This window comes from Megalobrama amblycephala, linkage group LG3, assembly GCF_018812025.1.
Source record: "Megalobrama amblycephala isolate DHTTF-2021 linkage group LG3, ASM1881202v1, whole genome shotgun sequence".
In the NCBI taxonomy this organism is placed as follows: Eukaryota; Metazoa; Chordata; class Actinopteri; order Cypriniformes; family Xenocyprididae; genus Megalobrama; species Megalobrama amblycephala.
This window is the reverse complement of record NC_063046.1, coordinates 8,477,365-8,497,857: the sequence shown is the minus strand read 5'-3', so window position 1 is coordinate 8,497,857 and position 20,493 is coordinate 8,477,365. Positions and strand designations below refer to the sequence as shown.

Below are 20,493 nucleotides of genomic sequence, written 5' to 3'. Positions count from 1 at the left end.
CTGCTTTAGACCACCTCATTTACATATCGCGCGTTCTATTGGATAAATTAAGCAGTCTCGTCATGGAGCACCGCCTCCTTTTTTATAACACCGTAGAGCGCACGTTCCAATAGCATGAACTGGCTGCAGATGAGGGGAAGGTTGCAATTATACGCCTCTGGAGTAATATAAGTGTAATAATAACACAAAATGTTTTTTTTTTTATCACAATGTCTTGTGTTTTATTGCAATTGCCACATTAAACATGTTGTAAATATGGCCTATATACATACTCTACTTGTGTCTGGATCAGCAGTTTTCTAAGCTGTATTATGCAGATGTATTTATTAGTGCTCTTAACCCTTACAGGGTCTTTGGGGTCTTTTTGGACACCAAACGACATTTGCTAAAATAAAATAAAAATAAAAAATGTTTTTTTATGAAACTTTGTACAGTTGTTACTTTTTAGATCTACAAATAAAAAAAAATGGAGTGATATCTTGTTTTTATGTCAGTGTAAAAAAAAAAAAAAAAAAAAAAAAAAAAAAAAAAAAAAGTCACACTCATGATCTTTAGGGTCTCCAGAGACCCCAGGCAACAAAATGTAATTTTGTAACAAAACAATTGGTTTTTAAAAAACTAATGTAATTTTACTCTGTTTATTAATGTTTTTACTTCATATGTGTGCAGTTTTTGGAGGATTTATTATATCTTTTAAATTTATATAAATAAATAAAAAATAACTTTTTCAATGATGTTGATTTTGAGGATGAATTTCGTCCATTTTCTAAGCGGGGTCTCGTCATAATGTAACAATATTGAAAAACTGGATTTTTTTTTCAATACAAGAAATGCTAAACTGACAAAAAGTATTTTTTATTGTTATAATTATAATTTCATAATATTTAGATATGAATCCAACTGAATAATACTTGTGAAAAGATGTCTTTCAGTCATTTAAATAGCAAATAGTGGAGCTCTGCAGATGTCTACTGGTAAAAATGATAGTTATTTTACATTTAGATGTTTCATTTTCCAAAAGATGGGCAAAAATCTTACACTAAACCATGTCAAATTATAATTATCCATGTTATCCCCATGAATGAAAGTTAGAAATCTGGGCCTTTTATAAAGTGAATTTTACATAAAAAGCTGCTTTTGCATGAATACATTTTTAAAAAATATATGATAAATCCTCCAAAAACTGCACAAAAGTGGAGTAAAAACATTAATAAACAGAGTAAAATTACATTTGTTTAAAAATAATATATATATATATATATATATATTTTGTTACAAAATTACATTTTGTTGCCTGGGGTCTCCAGAGACCCCAAAGACCCTAAGTGTAACCCCCAAACAAAGATGGTACAAGGGTTAAGTGGTGTTTAGTAGAGAATGTCAAAGGTTTTGTGCTGCTGTTTAGTAGTGAGATCTGCAGTACAAATGCCAGGCCTTTGATGCCACTGGTTACTGTTATTAGTTGCAAACTAGCTCCACCTTGTGAAATGGCATAAAATATTTTTGAAGTGCATTATGGAGATTTAAAAAAGGAAAGAAAAAATGTCATATTATTGTATAATTCTTGAGAGCATACAAAATACAATACATATACTTCACTTGACTAGATAGAATTGATAATATAAACTCAAAAAAAATTATTTTTTTTATATATTATTTATTATTATTTATTATTTATCTTATTTATTCACCCACAATGTTTTTTAAGATGTACACATTTCAATTAATAATAAAATTCCATTAAATTGAATAGAATAATCCTTACATATTATTCATATTATGAAATAAGAATTTTAAGTGAGTAAAAAACTATAGCTTAAAGGGTTAATTCACCCAAAAATGAAAATAATGTCATTTATTACTCACCCTCACCCACAAATTAAGATATTTTTGATAAAATCCGATGGCTCAGAGAGGCCTGCATTGACAGCAATGGTACTTCCTCTCTCAAGATCCTTGAAGGTACTAAAAACATATTTGAATAAGATCATGTGAGTTCAGTGGTTCTGTCTTAATATTATAAAGTGACAAGAATACTTTTTGTGCCCCAAAAAAAACAAAATAACGACTTTTCAACATTATCTATATGGGCCGATTTCAAAACACTGCTTCAGAGCTTTACGAATCGAATCAGTGAATCGGAGCGCCAAAGTCACGTGATTTCAGCAGTTTGATAGGAGATCCGAATCACTGATTTGAAACAAATAAAATTCATAAAGCTCCGAAGCTTCATGAAGCAGTGTTTTGAAATCAGCCCATATAGATATTGTTGAAAAGTTGTTATTTTGTTTTTTTGGCGCACAGAAAGTATTCTCATCGCTTTATAATATTAATATTGAACCACTGTACTCACATGAACTGATTTAAATATGTTTTTAGTATATTAATGGATCTTGAGAGAGGAAATGTCATTGCTGGCTATGCAGGCCTCACTGAGCCATCAGATTTCATCAAAAATATCTTAATTTGTGTTCTGAAGATGAACGAAGGTCTTACGGGTGTGGAACGACATGAGGGTGAGTAATATATGACATTGTTTTCATTTTTTGGGTGAACTAACCTTTAAGCTTTTTAAGATTTTTTTTAATACTCATTTAAAATTCCTTACTTATAATATGAATAATATGTAAGGATTATTCAATTCAACTTAATGGAATTTTATTTTATTAATTAAAATGCATAAATCTTGAAAAAAAACCTTTTTTTTTTGTTGAGTGTAGGCAATGTTTTGTCATTGTTCAGAAGAGTAATGCTGATCTATGCCTATAACAACCATAAGGATTGTTGTTAAAATTATTTTTAAAGAACATTTTTAACACTTGTTGTCATTTATTCATATAAATTAATGTTACTTACTTTTGTAAAAAGTAGCAAAGTAGCAAAATAAAGATTCGGAATGAACATCTCCTCTATGTTCCAGTAGGGGGCGCTGCACACATAAATAGTAAACATTCCCCTGGACCAAAAGGCACATTAAAACACTCATATAAACAGCACAAAAAATATTCTCGTCGCTTTATAATATTAATATTAAACCACTGCACTCACATGAACTGATTTAAATATGTTTTTAGTACATTAATGGATCTTGAGAGTTTGAATGTCATTGCTGTGAATGCAGGCCTCACTGAGCCATTGGATTTCATCAAAAATATCTTAATTTTTAATTTTTAAGATTTTTTATACTCACTTAAAATTCCTTATAATATGAATAATATGTAAGGATTATTCAATTCAACTTAATGGAATTTTATTTTATTAATTAAAATGCATATATCTTGAAAAAAAAAGGCTTAAAACGTCTTTTTTTGTTGAGTGTAGGCAATGTTTTGTCATTGTTCAGAGGAGTAATGCTGATCTATGCCTATAACAATAAGGATTGTTGTGAAAATTATTTTAAGAGAACATTTTTAACACTTGTTGTCATTTATTCATATAAATTAAGGTTACTTACTTTTGTAAAAAGTAGCAAAGTAGCAAAACAAAGATTCGGAATGAACATCTCCTCTATGTTCCAGTAGGGGGCGCTGCACACATAAATAGTAAACATTCCCCTGGACCAAAAGGCACATTAAAACACTCATATAAACATACTTTAGCTAAACCACAAAATTCTGAAGCATGCTGATAGGGCAACATAAATTAATAAATTAGTATTTTTCCCAAAACAAAAATGCAAAATGATGAATTTAGGTATTTGTTTAGTGTTTAAACTGAATTTTAATGGCAATGGGGTGTTCAAATGTGCAAACCCTTAAAAGGGTTCATACATGGTCTATTACTCTACTGAAGTATATTTAACACCAGTTTACTCCAGGGTGATTGTCCCCTTATAGTTGTTTTAAATATAGTAATAAAAATCAATAAATATAGTCTTTCAACTTTACAATATAATGTATTGAATTGATAATAGACAAAAGCACGTGATAACAAAAGGTCAAAGGTCAGTTCCATGAACCTGTGTCTATCACTGTTTGGTACACTTCCTTTGTCAGTTCACTGTTCAGGGTACAAGGTGGATTTTGTGGCCTTATTTTTTTTTATTTATGCTTATATTTGGTATTTTATTGGCGATAACTGTACAAATAATGTACTTGGGTCAATAATTGTTCCTTTTATATTGGGTACATTTTGGCTTCCTCCTGTCTTTTTTCTCTCTATGTTAAAATGTACAGCTGTGTTCTGAAGTGTTTGAAATGTTGTAATATCTGGAGAAATATAAATAAAGTGAGGGGGTTAAAAATCTATGAACCAATCCTAAAAGATTTAAATAGGAATTCTCAAAGAATCACAAGCGACCAAATAATTGATGAGAGATCAAACTAGATTCTTTGAAAATACCAAAAGTGCTGTCTTCCTGAATACTGTCACGATTGGAAACGTGACACTGATTTCATACAACAGTTCAATAAACAAGTAGTTAAAATTAAGTCACTTGCATTTTAAACGCAATATTGACTGTTTTTGTTCTGTTTCAGCAGTGAAAATAGTTACAAAGAGCAGAACCATCGCGCATCTCACAGAAACAGTCAACCGTGTTTTCATTACAGAACGATTCAGCGTTTTGAACGAATCGGTTGAGTCAAAGATTCAATGACCCATTCATAAACAACTGCTTCATTCTTGAACGAATCAGCCGTTTGAACAAATCGTTTGAATAAGTGACTCAATGACTCACTTATTAAAGGGATAGTTCACCCAAAAATACTTACCCTCAAGTTGTTCCAAACCTGTATGAATTTCTTTCTTCTGCTGAACACAGAAGATATTTTGAAGAATATGGTTAACCAAACAGTTGATGAACCCCATTGCCTTCCATAGTATGGGGAAAAAAATACTATAGTCCATCAGCTGTTTAGTTTCCGACGTTCTTCAAAATATCTTTTGTGTTCAGCAGAAGAAAGAAATTCATACAGGTTTGGAACAACTTGAGGGTGAATAAATGATGACAGAGTTTTCATTTATGGATGAACTATCCCTTTAAGATCATCACTTGCTGCCACCTACTGGCAGTTTAGTTTCATGTTAACCCTTGTGTGGTCTTCGTCTAAGGGACTACACGAGTGGTCTTCGGGGTCTCTGGAGTAATATAATATATATATAATTATATTATATATAATATGATATATTTTTTAAAAACCAATGTAATTTTATTCTGTTTATTAATGTTTTTACTCAACATTTGTGCAGTTTTTGGAGGATTTGTGATATCTTTTAAATTTATATAAATAAATCAAAAAATATTTTTTTAAATAGGTTTTTATGCAAAAGCAGCTTTTTATGTAAAATTCAATTTATAAAAGGCCCAGATTTCTAACTTTCATTCATGGGAATAACATGGATAATTTGACATGGTTTAGTGTAAGATTTTTTTCCAATGCAGTTATAAAAGTAAAAAAACTAACATTTTTACCAGTAGATGGCGCAGAGCTCCACAATTTGTTATGTGCTATTTGAATAACTGAAAGATGTCTTTTCACAAGTTTTTTTCAGTTGGATTCATATCTAAATGTTATGAAATCACAATTATAACAATAAAAATTATGTTTTGTCAAAACAAAAACAAAAAAATCAGTTTTTCAATAATATCATCAATAATGTAACCCACAGAGACCCCGCTTAGAAACTGGACAAAATCCATTCTCAAAATCAGAAACAACGCACAACACGCAAAGACAGAAATGAAGTGGCACACTTCCAAAAATGCAAAAAACATCCCCAATACAAAATGGATATGCTCACACACACACACACACGCACGCACACAAAAATAAAAATTATTTATTTTATTATTTTATTATTTTTCTTATTATTGAAAAACTGATTTTGCCCTGCACAAAAAATGCTAAACTTTGAAAAAGTAATTTTTATTGTTATAATTGTGATTTCATAACATTTAGATATGAATCCAACTGAAAAAAACTTGTGCAAAGATGTCTTTCAGTCAGTCAAATAGCAAATAGTGGAGCTCTGCGCCATCTACTGGTAAAAGTGATAGTTTTTTTTTTTTTTTACTTTTAAAACTGCATTTTTCAAAAGATGAGCAAAAATCTTACAGTAAACCATGTCAAATTATCCATGTTATTCCCATGAATGAAAGTTGACTGTCATTAATGAATTGAATGAAAATCTGTGCCTTTTATAAGGTGAATTGTACATAAAAAACTGTTCATGCATAAATTATAAAAAAAAAAATTAAAAAATATTTTTTAATTTATTTATATAAATTTAAAAGATATCATGAATCCTCCATAAACTGCAAAAATGTTGAGAAAAAACATTAATAAACAGAGTAAAATTACATTGGTTTCTAAAAAATATATTATATTGTTACAAAATTACATTTTGTTGCCTGGGGTCTCCAGAGACCCCGAAAACCACGAACGTAACTTTTTTTTTTACACTAACATAAAAACAAGATATCACTCCATTTTTAATTTTTTTTTTTATTTGTAGATTTTGTTAACCGCCGTACAAAGTCTCATGCAATTTGGACAAAGAGAACATTTTTTTTAATTTGAGCAAACATCATTTGCGGGTCAAAAAGCCCCCGAAGACCGCACAAGGGTTAAAAAAGTATAATTCTTTCCCCCAACATTTCTTTTTTGTTTTTTTAAAAAAAATATTTAAAGCTGCTGTCCTTACCCTTTTTTGGTTAAAAATTATACATTTTTGATCAAGTACATAACCAGCCAGTGTTCAAAACTATCTCCTTACTTTAGCCCGATTCACAGCGGCAAGCTTGTAATAATGTTTTGTAATTCGGGTGGTACTGGTGGGTTTCCACGGGAAATGCGAACATGCCGCTCTAGTAGGCTATATCATGTGAGGATGCTGCAGGCGACCGATCATTTATAGCCTTTTCTCACTGCAGCTGAAATAATTAAACATCATTTTGATGCCGGATTGTATGACAAATTAACGTTAGAGTTTAGCCTGTACAGAAATTGAAATCTACAGGTAACGCTAATACACACTAAATACACAGTCACGCAATGCTGATGTTGTTAACATCAGAACAAAGAGTAACAAAAATAATTTGCATGGTTTGACGTGATTCAAGCTAAGCGATCGTTAGATTTAATCACCATTGGCAGCACCATTTATTGTTATGCTTTTTTCCTCAGTTGGTCAGAACAAAAGTGGCAGACATGTAACTTACTTGTTCAGATGACATTTTCTGGTGAAAATTCTTATTTTGGTCATACTTCCAAGATTACAATCTGATTCCGAAGTACAGTATCCACTATTGCGGTGACTGACAGCCAAACATTCTCCTCAAAACATTATATTCATCCGCGCTGAGGAGCCAAGCCGAGGCACAACCCACGTAAAGATGATAATTCTGCAAATAACTGCAATTGCAGGTTTCAAACAGAGATGGCGACAAAGAGGCAAAACTTACGGACTGCAGCTTTAAAACATTGGGTGTGTCTCAATCAGCTCTCTAGCTCCCGAGCTCATGAATCAGTATATCATGTACACGAATTCAGGCACTGGAAAGGACAGTAAAAGTTCACTACACACTGGGACACTTTCCAGCAATGTGACAACATCCTCATTGTACAACATCACTATTGGTATTATGAACTACAGCAGAGCTGATATTTTCTGACATTACTTGTAATGTTATTTAAAGTGTGATAAATTCTTTGCTTGGTTCATATACGTGCAACATTTCAGCCCTAAATAAATTATAAATGTTGGCTAGATTATGTTCTAGCAATGTACAGTACAGTTCAAAAGTTTGGAACCACTAAGATTTTTAATGTTTTTAAAAGAAGTTTCGTCTGCTCACCAAGGCTACATTTATTTAATTAAAAATACAGTAAAAAAACTGTAATATTGTGAAATATTATTACAATTTAAAATAACTGTTTTCTATTTGAATATATTTCACAAAGTAATTTATTCCTGTGATCAAAGCTGAATTTTCAGCATCATTACTCCAGTCTTCAGTGTCACATGATCCTTCAGAAATCATTCTAATATGCTGATCTGCTGCTCAAGAAACATTTAATGTGTACAATTGTACAAAATATTTGTGTACAATATTTTTTTTCAGGATTATTTGATGAATAGAAAGTTCAAAAGCACAGTGTTTATCTAAAATCTAATCTTTTGTAACATTATAAATGTCTTTACTGTCACTTTTGATTGATTTAATGCATCCTTGCTGAATAAAAGTATTCATTTCTTTAATTTCTTTTCAAAAAAATAAAAATAAAAATTCTTACTGACCCCAAACTTTTGAACGGTAGTGTATAATGCTACAGAAGCTTTGTATTTCAGATAAATGCTGTTCTTTTGAACTTTCTATTCATCAAGGAATCCTGAAAAAAAAAAAAGTACACAACTGTTTTCAACATTGAAAATAATCATAAATGTTTCTTGAGCAGCAGATCAGCATATTAGAATGATTTCTGAAGGATCATGTGACACTGAAGACTGGAGTAACGATGCTGAAAATTCAGCTTTGCATCACAGGAATAAATTACTTTGTCAAATATATTTAAATAGTACACAGTTATTTTAATTTGTAATAATATTTCACAATATTACTGTTTTTTACTGTATTTTTAATTCAATAAATGTAGCCTTGGTGAGCAGACGAAACTTCTTTTAAAAACATTAAAAATCTTAGTGGTTCCAAACTTTTGGACTGTACTGTATGTTTATGCTGAAATATAATAAAATAATGGTTTGTATTTTTAAAAACATCTATCGTGTGTCGTTATGTGTAGTGAGTTGGCTCACGTGATTTAAGTTTCATGCCGTTAACTTCCGTTAATTGTGCATAGTGAGCATCGATGCTCCCTGGTTTTCACAGTGCATTGTGGGACTTTTTAGGGAGCGAACATTTCAGTGCCCTGGAAGGATTCTGCAATTGAGACAGCCCTTAAAATAGCCCTGATCAGTGCACTGACTACTGAACTAGGGGGCTGATTGAGACACACCCATTATTTAATGCAGCTGTCTTTTTTTCCCAATATATAATTTGATTGTAGTGTCTTATTCTAATTGAATTTATTGATGAAATTTAAGAATTTAAAATGAATCATACATTTAATAAGATTAGAGGAAAAAACACCCTTTATAAAAGGTTAAAAAATAAAAAGCCCTCTGGGTAAATATCACATATATGCAGATTTAAATATGTCAAAGCTGCAATATTCTGTAAGAATCTTGCTTCAAAATAAATTATATTTACACCACAAATTAATTTTTTTTACTTTTTTACTTGGACAAGTGAATGACCTCTTTCCTTGTCTGAAGGACAAACACATGACAAGGCTTAATGTTAAGCCCTGAGAAATGGATTACAACTCTATTGAAGTCTATTTAACACCAGGGTGATTATCCCCTAATAGTAAATAAATATAGTCTTTTAATTTTACAATATAATGTCTTGAATTGATAATAGACAAAAGCACGTGATAACAAAAGGTCAAAGGTCAGCACCATGCCCTAGTCTAAAATTCTATCCTAAAAGGAACAAATAAGAATCTTAAAAGAATCACAAACGATCAAATAATTGATAAGAGATTCTAGATTCTTTGAAACTAGATTCAAACTAGATTCTTTGAAAATTCCACCAGATAAACAGGAAGATTCCTTGATCATCTGGATGATCTCTTTAGGATTGGATCCATTAGAATTCCATTACGCTTTTTTGGACCTAGAAGAAAAACATTTTTCAGTATAAAGATACTGCGGTAATGAATGGCGTTTATCTCTTCATGAAAGCGACACCTCGTTCATTCACCCTGAGCGGCTCCAGGCACTCGCTATAAAGAAATAAAATTCACCTCTCAGTCTGCACAAGCAAACATACACACATGTGACAGGTACTTGACCGACGAGTCAAAGACTGTGTCCCTCTCATCTGTATTCTGCTTCAAGGTTGGAGCAAGGCTACACAAACACTGAGCTAAAAACCCTACAAAACGGCCTTACAGAACATAACCAATCATAAACAGTGATTAAAATGACTTTTACTTTAGTTAATTCATTTATTGCCTGTATTTATCTCAAGATGGCCTACTTCTTTAGAATACTGCATTTCCTGAATGTACATAAGCATGTCCTATTTCAGCCCAAGAGTTGTACAAAAGAAATTATAAACTAAAGAATTACTTCCGCTTCACCTAATTATGTAAATGATATAACCAACTCCCTCATCATCATAAAGAAATTAAACTGCACTATAAAATGGAAAGGAATTGCATGAGCGTATCTCCTCCCATTTGAACTTTGGAAACTCTCTGCCGTGGTAAAGCCTTCCCAACATGTGTAGTCACACTTTCTGTTCTGTTCTGTCCTGCGTCTGCCTCTGAAGCTGAGCACTTCAGGTGAGTCGAATTTATACATATCATCCGTATGGATCATACAGAAGCTCCATGATCTAAGTATGCTGTTGGGTTATTCTTGTCTTGATAAGAATCACTGTTGTAATGCATCTCGTCATTTTTGTCACAATAATGCTTATTATATATGCATAACTGTCAGTTTCCCAATGGTGAGACACTTACTATTGCCTTTTTCATATTTAGTAAACATCTTAAATTAGTTATAATTCGAAAGCATTCACACTTAACATTCATCCGGTGAAAAACGTTATGAAATTGGACTTTTTAGAGGACTTAATTATTGAACACATTATTATTAAGAACACAACTTTGCTTTGATTGTCTCAGTTTTAGAGTCCTTATTTTGTAAAATATATATTTTGCATAAAATAAAAAAAATGTTTAGTTTAGTACAAGTGCTTTACAGTAAGTTTTTTACACTTCTTTTTTTTTTAAAGTGATTTTACTTATGCAATTTCATGAATTACAAAGCTTTACATTCAGATCTATGCTCAAAAAAGGGGGTGACGGTTAACGGTTTAATATATTATTGTACATATTAAACACCGTTATGACTTTTAATTGATCTATATGTATACAAATGCATACAACTACAAAGTATAAGGACACAAAAACATTTTATAATTGCAACCTTATCAATCTTGATTAAGGTAAAACAAAAATCACTGGAATGAAAAAGTGAAAAGGGTTTTCCAAAGAATAAACAGCAGGAAATATTTCAACATTGAGGTGGGGTTCGACATCTGGTGTTTGTCAAGGCATGATATCTCATTCTCTCTATAAGGAAAGTTTAAAATATTGCACCATGGCATCTTTATGTGTTCAGATATTGTGTGTGTATGTGGGGGAGGAATTGAAACACTGTTGTTTCTGAACATGTTTGGAAGTATTAACACATGTTCTGGACCTCTGCATTGTGTCTTGTGTTTAAGCAGACTCAGTATTACAGGAGCGATGCTGCTGTTGTGGATAGCGTTATCTCTCACATGGCCAGGTATAGTACACTCTTAACCTCAGAAAATCCACTGGGTGAATCTTACAAATCCAGGGCTGCATCTCCTATCTATCTATCTATATTGGTTAAACTTTACAATAAGGTTTCGTTTGTTAACATAAGGTAACTACATTAGTTTACATGAACTAACAATAAACAATAGTTGCCTTAGCTAATGTTAATCTACTAAAACATATTCAAATTCAAAAGTTGTATCTGATTAGTTAATGCACTAACAAGAACATTAACTTTTTTACTAGCTAACATTAACAAAGGTAAAAATACATTCCTCATTGTAAGTTCGTGTTATTAGCTAATGTTAACAAATCAGCAGGGTCAGACTTGATTTGGGGGCACTAAGCAGTATTGTAGCCCTTATTTAAAATAATATTAAAAATAAATAAAAAATTGTAAAATAATAGTTTAATTTGAAGTCACCATTATTGCGATCAGTATTTAATTTAGTTGGGATCTTGACCCTCGACTTTTTAGCATTATATTTTCTCCGGCTGCTGTAACTGTGTTTATAAAACACATTCGTTATGGCAAGAAAATCAGAGAGAAAATTAATCAGGTGATATTGGTTATGTATTGATGCTGACATACAGTCAAACCAAAATTTATTCAGACACCTTAAACATTTCACACATTATTACAGTTTATTCACTATAGTTTAAAACAAATGGTAATAAATGATGACAAGATCTCAGAGTTAAACTGTGTCAGAAAAAAAATTATCTTAATTATGTCAGAAAACACTTAAGCAACATGGTCAGGTCAAAGTGTCTGAATAATTTTTGATCCCAAATTTTTATCAATTTTACTGGTAGTCCACTGTATGAAGAATGTTTGGGTATAATATGTTACAGTTTACTTTATTTTGATATCCTCACATAAATGAACTGTAGTAAAAAAAAATATATAAAATATAGCTGCAAGCAGCAATTACGGGGCCAAGCACAAAAACGGCACAAGAAGCCAGCCAACACGGCTGAGAGCATCAGACTAACTGCAACAGTGAGCAATTAAAGACCTATTAAGATCATTTTAGGCAAAAGAGCTGAAAAATGATCAAAAATGAGGGTTTACTGGTTCATCACTTTCGACCAATAGGTGGCGCTGTGTCCAAATTGTTGTGGTATGGTCAGAGTGAGGTGACAATGACACTTGCAAAGTTTGGTGTCAATATGTCAAAGCATTGCAGAGATACAGCTTCAAGAGTCGTTTTTGCATCATGCCTCAAATTCGTTGCTCCGGTATACGAAAACTGTTTGACTTATCGACTTGAAATCTATAACTTTTTGTCAGCATGGTCTGAAGATGATGCGGTCCAATTTTGGTGAAAATCGGAGCAGCGGTCTAGGAGGAGTTTGAAAAAGTAGGTTTTTAAAGAAAAACAATATGGCAGACAGGAAGTTCAGCCGACTATGTCAAATTTGATATCTATGTTCTCGACATGACCCAAGGAATCTACTGAGACCAGTTTCATTACAATCAGTTAAAATAGTCAAAAATTATTAGAATTTTTGTAAATTTGGTCCGAAACTTCTCAGGCTCCTTCAGGGCATTGTGCTGATGACCCATACCGAGTTTCGTAACAATACGCTAATGCGTTCGTAAAATACAGCATTTTAGCACAAAATTCAAAATGGCCGACGGCCAAAATGGCCGATATGGGAAAATTGATCATTCGACTCGGCATGATGCCCCAAATCCAACGAGACCAAATTTATGATTTTTGGACAAACCCATCAGAAACTATAAGCAAAAGCAGCCAATTTTCATATCTCCGCACCAGTAGGTGGCGTTGCACCGAAACACTGCATGATGCCTCAGGTCATGCTTGTGATGACATGTACCAAGTTTGGTCTGAATACGATAAAGCGTTGCGGAGATACAGCCTTACATCTATTTTCGCAAGCGCTATGTAAAATTTGTTTGCATATTTTTCGAAAACGCTTTGAGGAATCGACTTGAATTCCATAACCTTTTGTCGGCATGGTCTGAAGATGATCTGGTTCAATTTTCCTGAAAATCGGAGTAACGGCCTAGGAGGAGTTTGAAAAAGTAGGTTTTTCAGATAATTCAAAATGGCGGAAAAATTTTCATGATGGAAAATGACGTCATAGGGTGCATTCGATTCAGCTTGACCCAAGGAATCATAGGAAAAAAAATTTCGTTTCTAACCCTCATGGTTCAAAAGTTATTAACATAAACATAAGTGCAACTTTGGACAGCTAAAAAGTTAAACTCCAAATTTGCTATGGACAAAGGTCAGACTGTCCTCTAACTGTGTGCCAAATTTCACAACTTTTTACCATACGGTTCTATGGGCTGCCATAGACTTCCAGAGCGGAAGAAGCAGAATAATAATAAGAACACCAACGGATACAATAGGTGTCTATTTTTGGTTTGACTGTAATTGTCTGTAGTGGCTTGACTAATCTTAGAGCCTTATCTATGGTATTCAGGTCATTCATTTTACATTATTGATTATAGTAGCCATGTGATTCTACAGCATGAGATCCAGCAGTGTTGTGATAAAAAAACATTGTGCACAAAAAAAGTATATCTTTCAGACACACTTTTATTCCTACTATCTGCTTTTATTTTTGCTGTTGTTTTTGTTGCGACTTTTTAGCTTGTTTTGTGAATATTTTGTTCGTCACCACTGTTGAGATTCATATGCTGAGTCTTGATGTCTGTGTGTGATACAGTAGTTTATTTTTACACAATGTGTTTTTGAAGTCTTCAGATTGTCACTGCTGACTCTCATGTTGTAGAGTCACAGATATATTATAATCAATAATGTTAAATTTATCAAACATTCCTCATATAATCAAAAATAAGACTCTAAATGAGATCAGTGAATCCTACATGATGATTGTCGTCAACAATACATAAGCAATATCACCTAATAACATTTTCTCTCTGATTTTCTTGCCATAACAAATGTGTTTTATGAACATACAGTTACAGCAGCCGGTGAAAATCTAATGTTAGAAAATAAAGGATCAAGAGCCCAACTAAAGCAAACACTGATCACCATAATGGTGACACCGAACTTTATTATTTTCAATAAAACCTAAAATATTATTACTGTATTTTTTATGGTAAAGTACTTCAACCACAGCTATTTGGAAATTTAAGGTAAATGCCGTAAAACATAAATAATGTTACCGTTTTTTACGGTAACGTACGGTAAACGTTTTTTTCAGTGTACTTCCAAAATCTGTACATAGAAATGTATCTAACGTGTATAATGTTAAAACTTTAATGGTGATATCCTCACCAAACAAAATGTGATAGAAATTTAATAGGTTAAATATGATTTATATAGGCTTCTTGGTATTTGACGGGGCCCCCCGATTCCTTCGGGCCCTAAGGAGCCGCTTACCTTGCTTATTGGTTAAATCTGCCCCTGCAAATGAGACCTTATTGTAAAGTGTTACCAAATTATTTAAAATAATAATATTTTTTTGCATTGTAACATTATTTATATGACAATAAATCACAAGTTTCAGCATAAAGAATAATGTATTATGATAATAAGAATTTATTGAGAATTACCATTGAGAAAAAAGACAAAAAATAAATAAATTAATAAAATGTCCAAATGAATTAAAGCAATTAGATTTTGGAGGGAAATATTCTTAAAGGGTTAGTTCACCAAAAAAATGAAAATAATGTCATTTATTACTCACGCTCATGCCGTTCCACACCCGTAAGACCTTTGTTAATCTTCGGAACACAAATTAAGATATTTTTGATGAATTCCAAGTGAGGCCTGCATAGCCAGCAATGACATTTCCTCTCTCAAGATCCATAAAGGTACTAAAAACATATTTAAATCAGTTCATGTGAGTTCAGTGGTTCAATATTAATATTGTAAAGCGACGAGAATATTTTTGGTGCGCCAAAAAAACAAAATAATGACTTATATAGTGATGGCCGATTTCAAAACACTGCTTCAGGGAGCTTCGTAGCATAATGAATCAGTGTGTCGAATCAGTGGTTCGGAGCACCATGTGATTTCAGCAGTTTGGCGGTTTGACACGCGATCCGAATCATGATTCGACACAAAAGATTCATAACGCTCCGAAGCTTCCTGAAGCAGTGTTTTGAAATCGGCCATCACTATACAAGTCATTATTTTGCAGGCCTCACTGAGCCATCGGATTTCGACAAAAATATCTTAATTTGTGTTCTGAAGATTAACGAAGGTCTTACAGGTGTGGAACGGCATGAGGGTGAGTAATAAATGACATTATTTTCATTTTTGGGTGAACTAACCCTTTAACTGTCATTAATAATGTGTAATAGCCCTAAAATAGGCTTCATTTACTTGATACAAAACATTATTTGCAATTACTCTTTTGATATTGGGGTCAAATGTGACCTTGACATGTTTTCGTGAAATTCAAGGTGAACTAGAGACCACATAAAATATACATTATTGTTTGAATTATAGTTTATCTATCATGTGCAAGACAGAATCTCCATTCATTCCCTTTTTCCAGACATAAATGTATTGATTTAATCACAATGACTCACAGATATCATCTGGCTTCAGTTAAAAAGTAATATCTTTTTTTTTTTTTTCAAGGCACATTCGGCTTCACAATCCACAACATTAAGGAAGATCTGTGTCTAGAGGACTCGACTGAAGGAGGAGTCGAGTTGAAGACATGCAGTCTGGACTCGGTCCTGCAGCAGTGGATGTGGACCGATCACTGGTTCCTAGTAAACACAGGCACCCAGAGGTGTCTCTCTGCCATCCACAGCAACCGCGTCCAGACTACCACTTGTGATTCTGGTGAACATATCAAATGGCAGTGCAAAGCTCAACAGATCATCAGCATGAAAAACGCCCTGGCATTGAGTTCAGAGAGAGGAAAGCTCAGACTCAACAGAGGTGAACACAACATCTGGAAATCTCTGGATGCGGCTGATATCTGCCAGAACAAACAGAGTGAGTCGAAGCTGAAATAACAGCTGAATAATTTGAATTATTATTTATTTAATTCTTTATCTGAATTATGTGTCATTTTATCTCGGTTGGCTTACACTCCCAAATCTGCATTTATTTGATCAAAAATACAGTAAAAAATCAGTAAGTAATAGAAAATGCAATTGCATTGTTTAATATTTATTTTTTTGCATTACAGTAATGTGAATTATAGAGGGAATGTGCTTCATTGTCATGACAATAATGTCACAATGCATAAGAGTGTAAAAGCGATTTATGCCTCAGTATGAAAAGAGACTCCACTGACCTTCCTCACTTCGACTCTTCATGGTCTCATGCTATAATATATGTCTGATCTCCACTCATGCTCACAGGATCCAGAAGAGACAGTGATTTAGAGGCCGACGAGTTTGACTTTGCTGAAGGGCCGCCTGCACAGGCAATGTCAGAGGCACAGATGAAGATTTTACAGTGGTATTACCGCACAGAGGACCGTGAGTGTGCCAAGCTTGCACTTAATATTCTTCTTCTTGTTTCTCATGTTTATAGAGTTTAATTTCTCCATGGCTTAAATGTACACTTGAATGCTTCAGTTTCACATTAATACTCACAGACTGTCCAATGCCCTTTTCTTGTTTAACAGCAACATCGTGGAAGTTTGGTATGCTGGCATTCGCTTTTCTGGGTCTTCTGATTGGCGCTATGCTGTTGGTCATGGGCATGATGGCTAATAGGTTAGTGATGAGTAACACAATGGGTTAGTACAAACTAACATTAAAAAAAAACAGCAGTTTTATAGGTTTATATAAATGCACATTATGTAGGTTCAGCGCAGGACATTTTCAGTCTAATATATAGTATTTTGGAAATTTAAAAAGTTCTAGATTTTTTATAACAGATTCTTCAGATCGGTGTATTGGTTTCTGGGTTATAAAAAATGACCGTGATTTTAACAGTAAAAGACTGTAAAAATGCTGCGGTGAAAAACTGTCAATTGGTTTACAGAAAGTTTCCGTACTATATACGGTGAATAACTGTAACGGTACATTTAATGTAATTTTACGGTAAAATACCGTTAAATTCAGTTTTTGGAAGTGAAAAATAACAATTCATTGTAAAATTTACAGTGAAAAACCGTAAATTGACATTCCCACAATTCCCTGCGTGACATTTCACATTTGATATATTTTTGTTGAAATAACTCTGTTTCTTCTTAGTTTTTCTAATTTTTTTCTAATCAGTTATGTACATAGTTGTGTAAAACAAGGGTTTTATGTTACATCTAATGTTGTTAAATTATTGTTTATTGCATTTTTAAAATTTCATGCATGTTACCATGATGGTGTTTAGTGTGTGTGTGTGAATGACACTGTGTGCACCTTCTATATATTAGTATTGTCCTTCTCAGCTTGTGAAAAAGCTGCTTGTGATGAACTTTGATTCATCATGTGACTCTTATCACCACTGTGTTTGGTGACTGTCAGTGTATTATAAAGGTACAAAACAGATATTAGTACTTCATTAGGTTGGTAAATTAACATTATATCAGTTAATGAAATACGTTATTTTACCATAAATTTAACAGATTTTTTTTACGTTGCTACTGTATTTTTTTTACGGTAAAGTTCTGGCAACCACAGATGCCGGTTTTTTACCGTAAATTTTACTGGTTTTTTTTTTTTACAGTGTAGCACCAGTACACAATTTCTGATGAATAAAGAAAATAAAAAAGGTTTTTTTTTGCGCAACTTAAAAAGGTTCCAATTAGAAACTTATTTATAAGAGTAGATCCCCTAAACCTGTAAATTGTTTCTGCTAGAGATTTTTCAGAAGAGATCTCATCAGAACAGTTACTCAAATTTTAATATCTTACAATGTTTCTTACAAGTAAATTTGCTGAGATACCAAAGTCTGCAAAGTCAGAGATCTCAATATGAACAAATATTTCTCATCAAATTCTTAAAAGACTAAATTATTTGAGCAGCTATCCACATTCATTTCATAGCTCAAACACACTTACTGTATTATTGTCTCATCTGTAGTTTTATTAATAATATTGCATTTCATATCTCTGATGTTCTCAGAAACATCTGATATATCTATATTTATACAATAGCTCTTTCTGGTTCTCGAATCTGATTGGCTGAGAGCTGTGTGATATTCTAGTGATAACAACACTTCTACCTTTTCACTGTTTGTATCACTCCGCTTGAAGCAACTGTCATGGCGGCCGAGCAAATATACATATTTTTTTACAAATACTACACTTTTTGTACCACGAACTGTTTTTTAGGCAAGATTGTAGTTGTTTAGACCTGAAATATGTGACTCATATTTAATCATAGGGCCTGTTTTACAATTTGTTTAGATGTTTTCGGAGATGTGAGCTCCAGACCGTTAGCAGCCGTTCAGTGCTCGAGTACCCGCCGAGAACAGCTTCATCTCGGCCAGTGCTTCGGGAATCTGCCGATGGCTCTTATAGTGGTTAAACATGAGATATAATTCACTTTGGATACATAAAACTGGCAATCTTTGGTCTTATTAATCTAATACTTGTTCCTGAGCAAATCGAATTGGGCTATGTTAAATTTAATAATTTAATATTAAGGCTAAATTTAACTTACATCCTGTAGAGCACTGCTTTTGTAAGTTTGACTGAATTGTAAAATGTATTCGCTATTGTCATTCATAATGGCTATTGATGTTTCTTTAAATATTGTTGTTCAATAAATATTATTTTATATAAATAATATGTTGTATTTGGTATTGAGAAAGGGTCCATTAGTGCGTAATATGGATTGAGTGAAAGTTACAATAATACGGCATTAGATGGCAGCAAATTTTACGAGTAAATAAGTCAGTCGCAAGAGACTTTTGTAAACAAAGGACGTTGTTTTAGCGCTGTTTTTGAAAATTCCCTTAACTGTAAAAAGGACAAATGCAAAAATCGATTTCCTCAGTGATTCTTCCATAACTTCCATGTCTCCCATACAGGAACAGGAAGCAAATAGCCAAGTACAAAGCAGCCACAAAAGTCACAGGGGTGAACCCTGAAACGGAGCAGCTGCAGGTCATCGTCACACAGGTCAAAGAGGAGAAAACCCTTTCCATCCCATCCGAACACATCACAACACACAACAGCCATAGAGATTGGGAAGAGCCTTCAACTTACAGCAAAGAGGAACTGAAGCCTGGAGAGATTGTGGTGACCTGGAAGGACGGGAATGTGTCTACTTTGTATCCTGAACCGGTGTCGGAGGGGGAAGGTGAAGAGGACGTCCACAGCACAGATGTGGAGATTGAGTCCCAAAACTCCCCCCATGTAATAGCTTCATCTGAGGCTATTGCGTTTTAATATAGTCCTACTGTTTGTATATTACTCTTGGTTTTCCTAGTCCAAAAATATATGCTTATAGCCTTGGGTCAACCAATCAGTTTGAATATATTCACACATATATTCAAGTTGTACTGCATTAGAATTGGTTATGAGCTGAAACTTGCTGATTTTTTCCAAACCATTATAATGTACCATATAAACTTCTATTATATGAATTAAAGGCACACTATGTAAATTTTCGCCACTAGAGGTCGCTTATTCAAAACAAAGGCGTAGCTTGATGATGCCTCGATTTCGTGGAATCAGAAAGACTCACAGGCTCGGTCAGAAATCATGTTCATGGATGAGATTATTAACGTTACTGTAGTATGAAGCAGAGCAGGGCGAGTGATGTTGGAGCTGAACGAGGCCGCTGGAGCGATTGCTAATGAAAGACGAGCGACACACAGCTCGAGAGCAGCCGGACTTTTATTATGCCGCAGTCGCCACTTCCGCTTCTTCCGGTCAAGTGTATGTGAGGTAAAGCAGCACTGTTTATCATATTAGATACATTTGTGTGTTGAAAGTTGTTATAATGCTACTCTGTGCGTTCACTTGGCAGCTGCTTTGAGACACTTGTTGCACACTGCAGTAAGCTAGATCGATATTAGGCATGGTAAAACATGATACTCGTGGTTAATCAAGAAAATGAGATTAAACAATAAGACTTACTGTGTTAAGCTATATAAAATGATTAGTTTTCTGTCTATAAATGTATCCAAACAGTTGCTCACCTATCTAATAAAACACATAATATATTAAAGCATCTTTGGCGTTTCCATAG

The 20,493-nt window shown here is 33.3% G+C and overlaps 1 protein-coding gene across 1 annotated transcript; it reads left to right on the top strand.

The window, feature by feature from the left end:
* The first annotated feature begins 10,238 nt into the window (after positions 1-10,238).
* Positions 10,239-19,892, top strand: si:cabz01068815.1 (solute carrier family 51 subunit beta). Its single transcript, XM_048183709.1, has 6 exons — positions 10,239-10,352; positions 11,306-11,364; positions 15,971-16,336; positions 16,708-16,827; positions 16,977-17,067; positions 19,328-19,892. Exons 2-6 carry the CDS (start codon positions 11,325-11,327, stop codon positions 19,686-19,688), a joined length of 978 nt encoding a protein of 325 aa, XP_048039666.1. The 5' UTR covers positions 10,239-10,352; positions 11,306-11,324; the 3' UTR covers positions 19,689-19,892.
* Positions 19,893-20,493: the final 601 nt, after the last annotated feature.

What these genes read in the sequence shown, in the direction of transcription:
- si:cabz01068815.1 (XM_048183709.1), top strand. Translation starts at nt 11,325, where the DNA reads ATGCTGCTGTTGTGGATAGCGTTATCTCTCACATGGCCAG. An exon ending in GTTATCTCTCACATGGCCAG is followed by an intron (nt 11,365 to 15,970) that starts GTATAGTACACT and finishes TTTTTTTTCAAG; the next exon opens with GCACATTCGGCTTCACAATC. An exon ending in ATGGGCATGATGGCTAATAG is followed by an intron (nt 17,068 to 19,327) that starts GTTAGTGATGAG and finishes TCTCCCATACAG; the next exon opens with GAACAGGAAGCAAATAGCCA.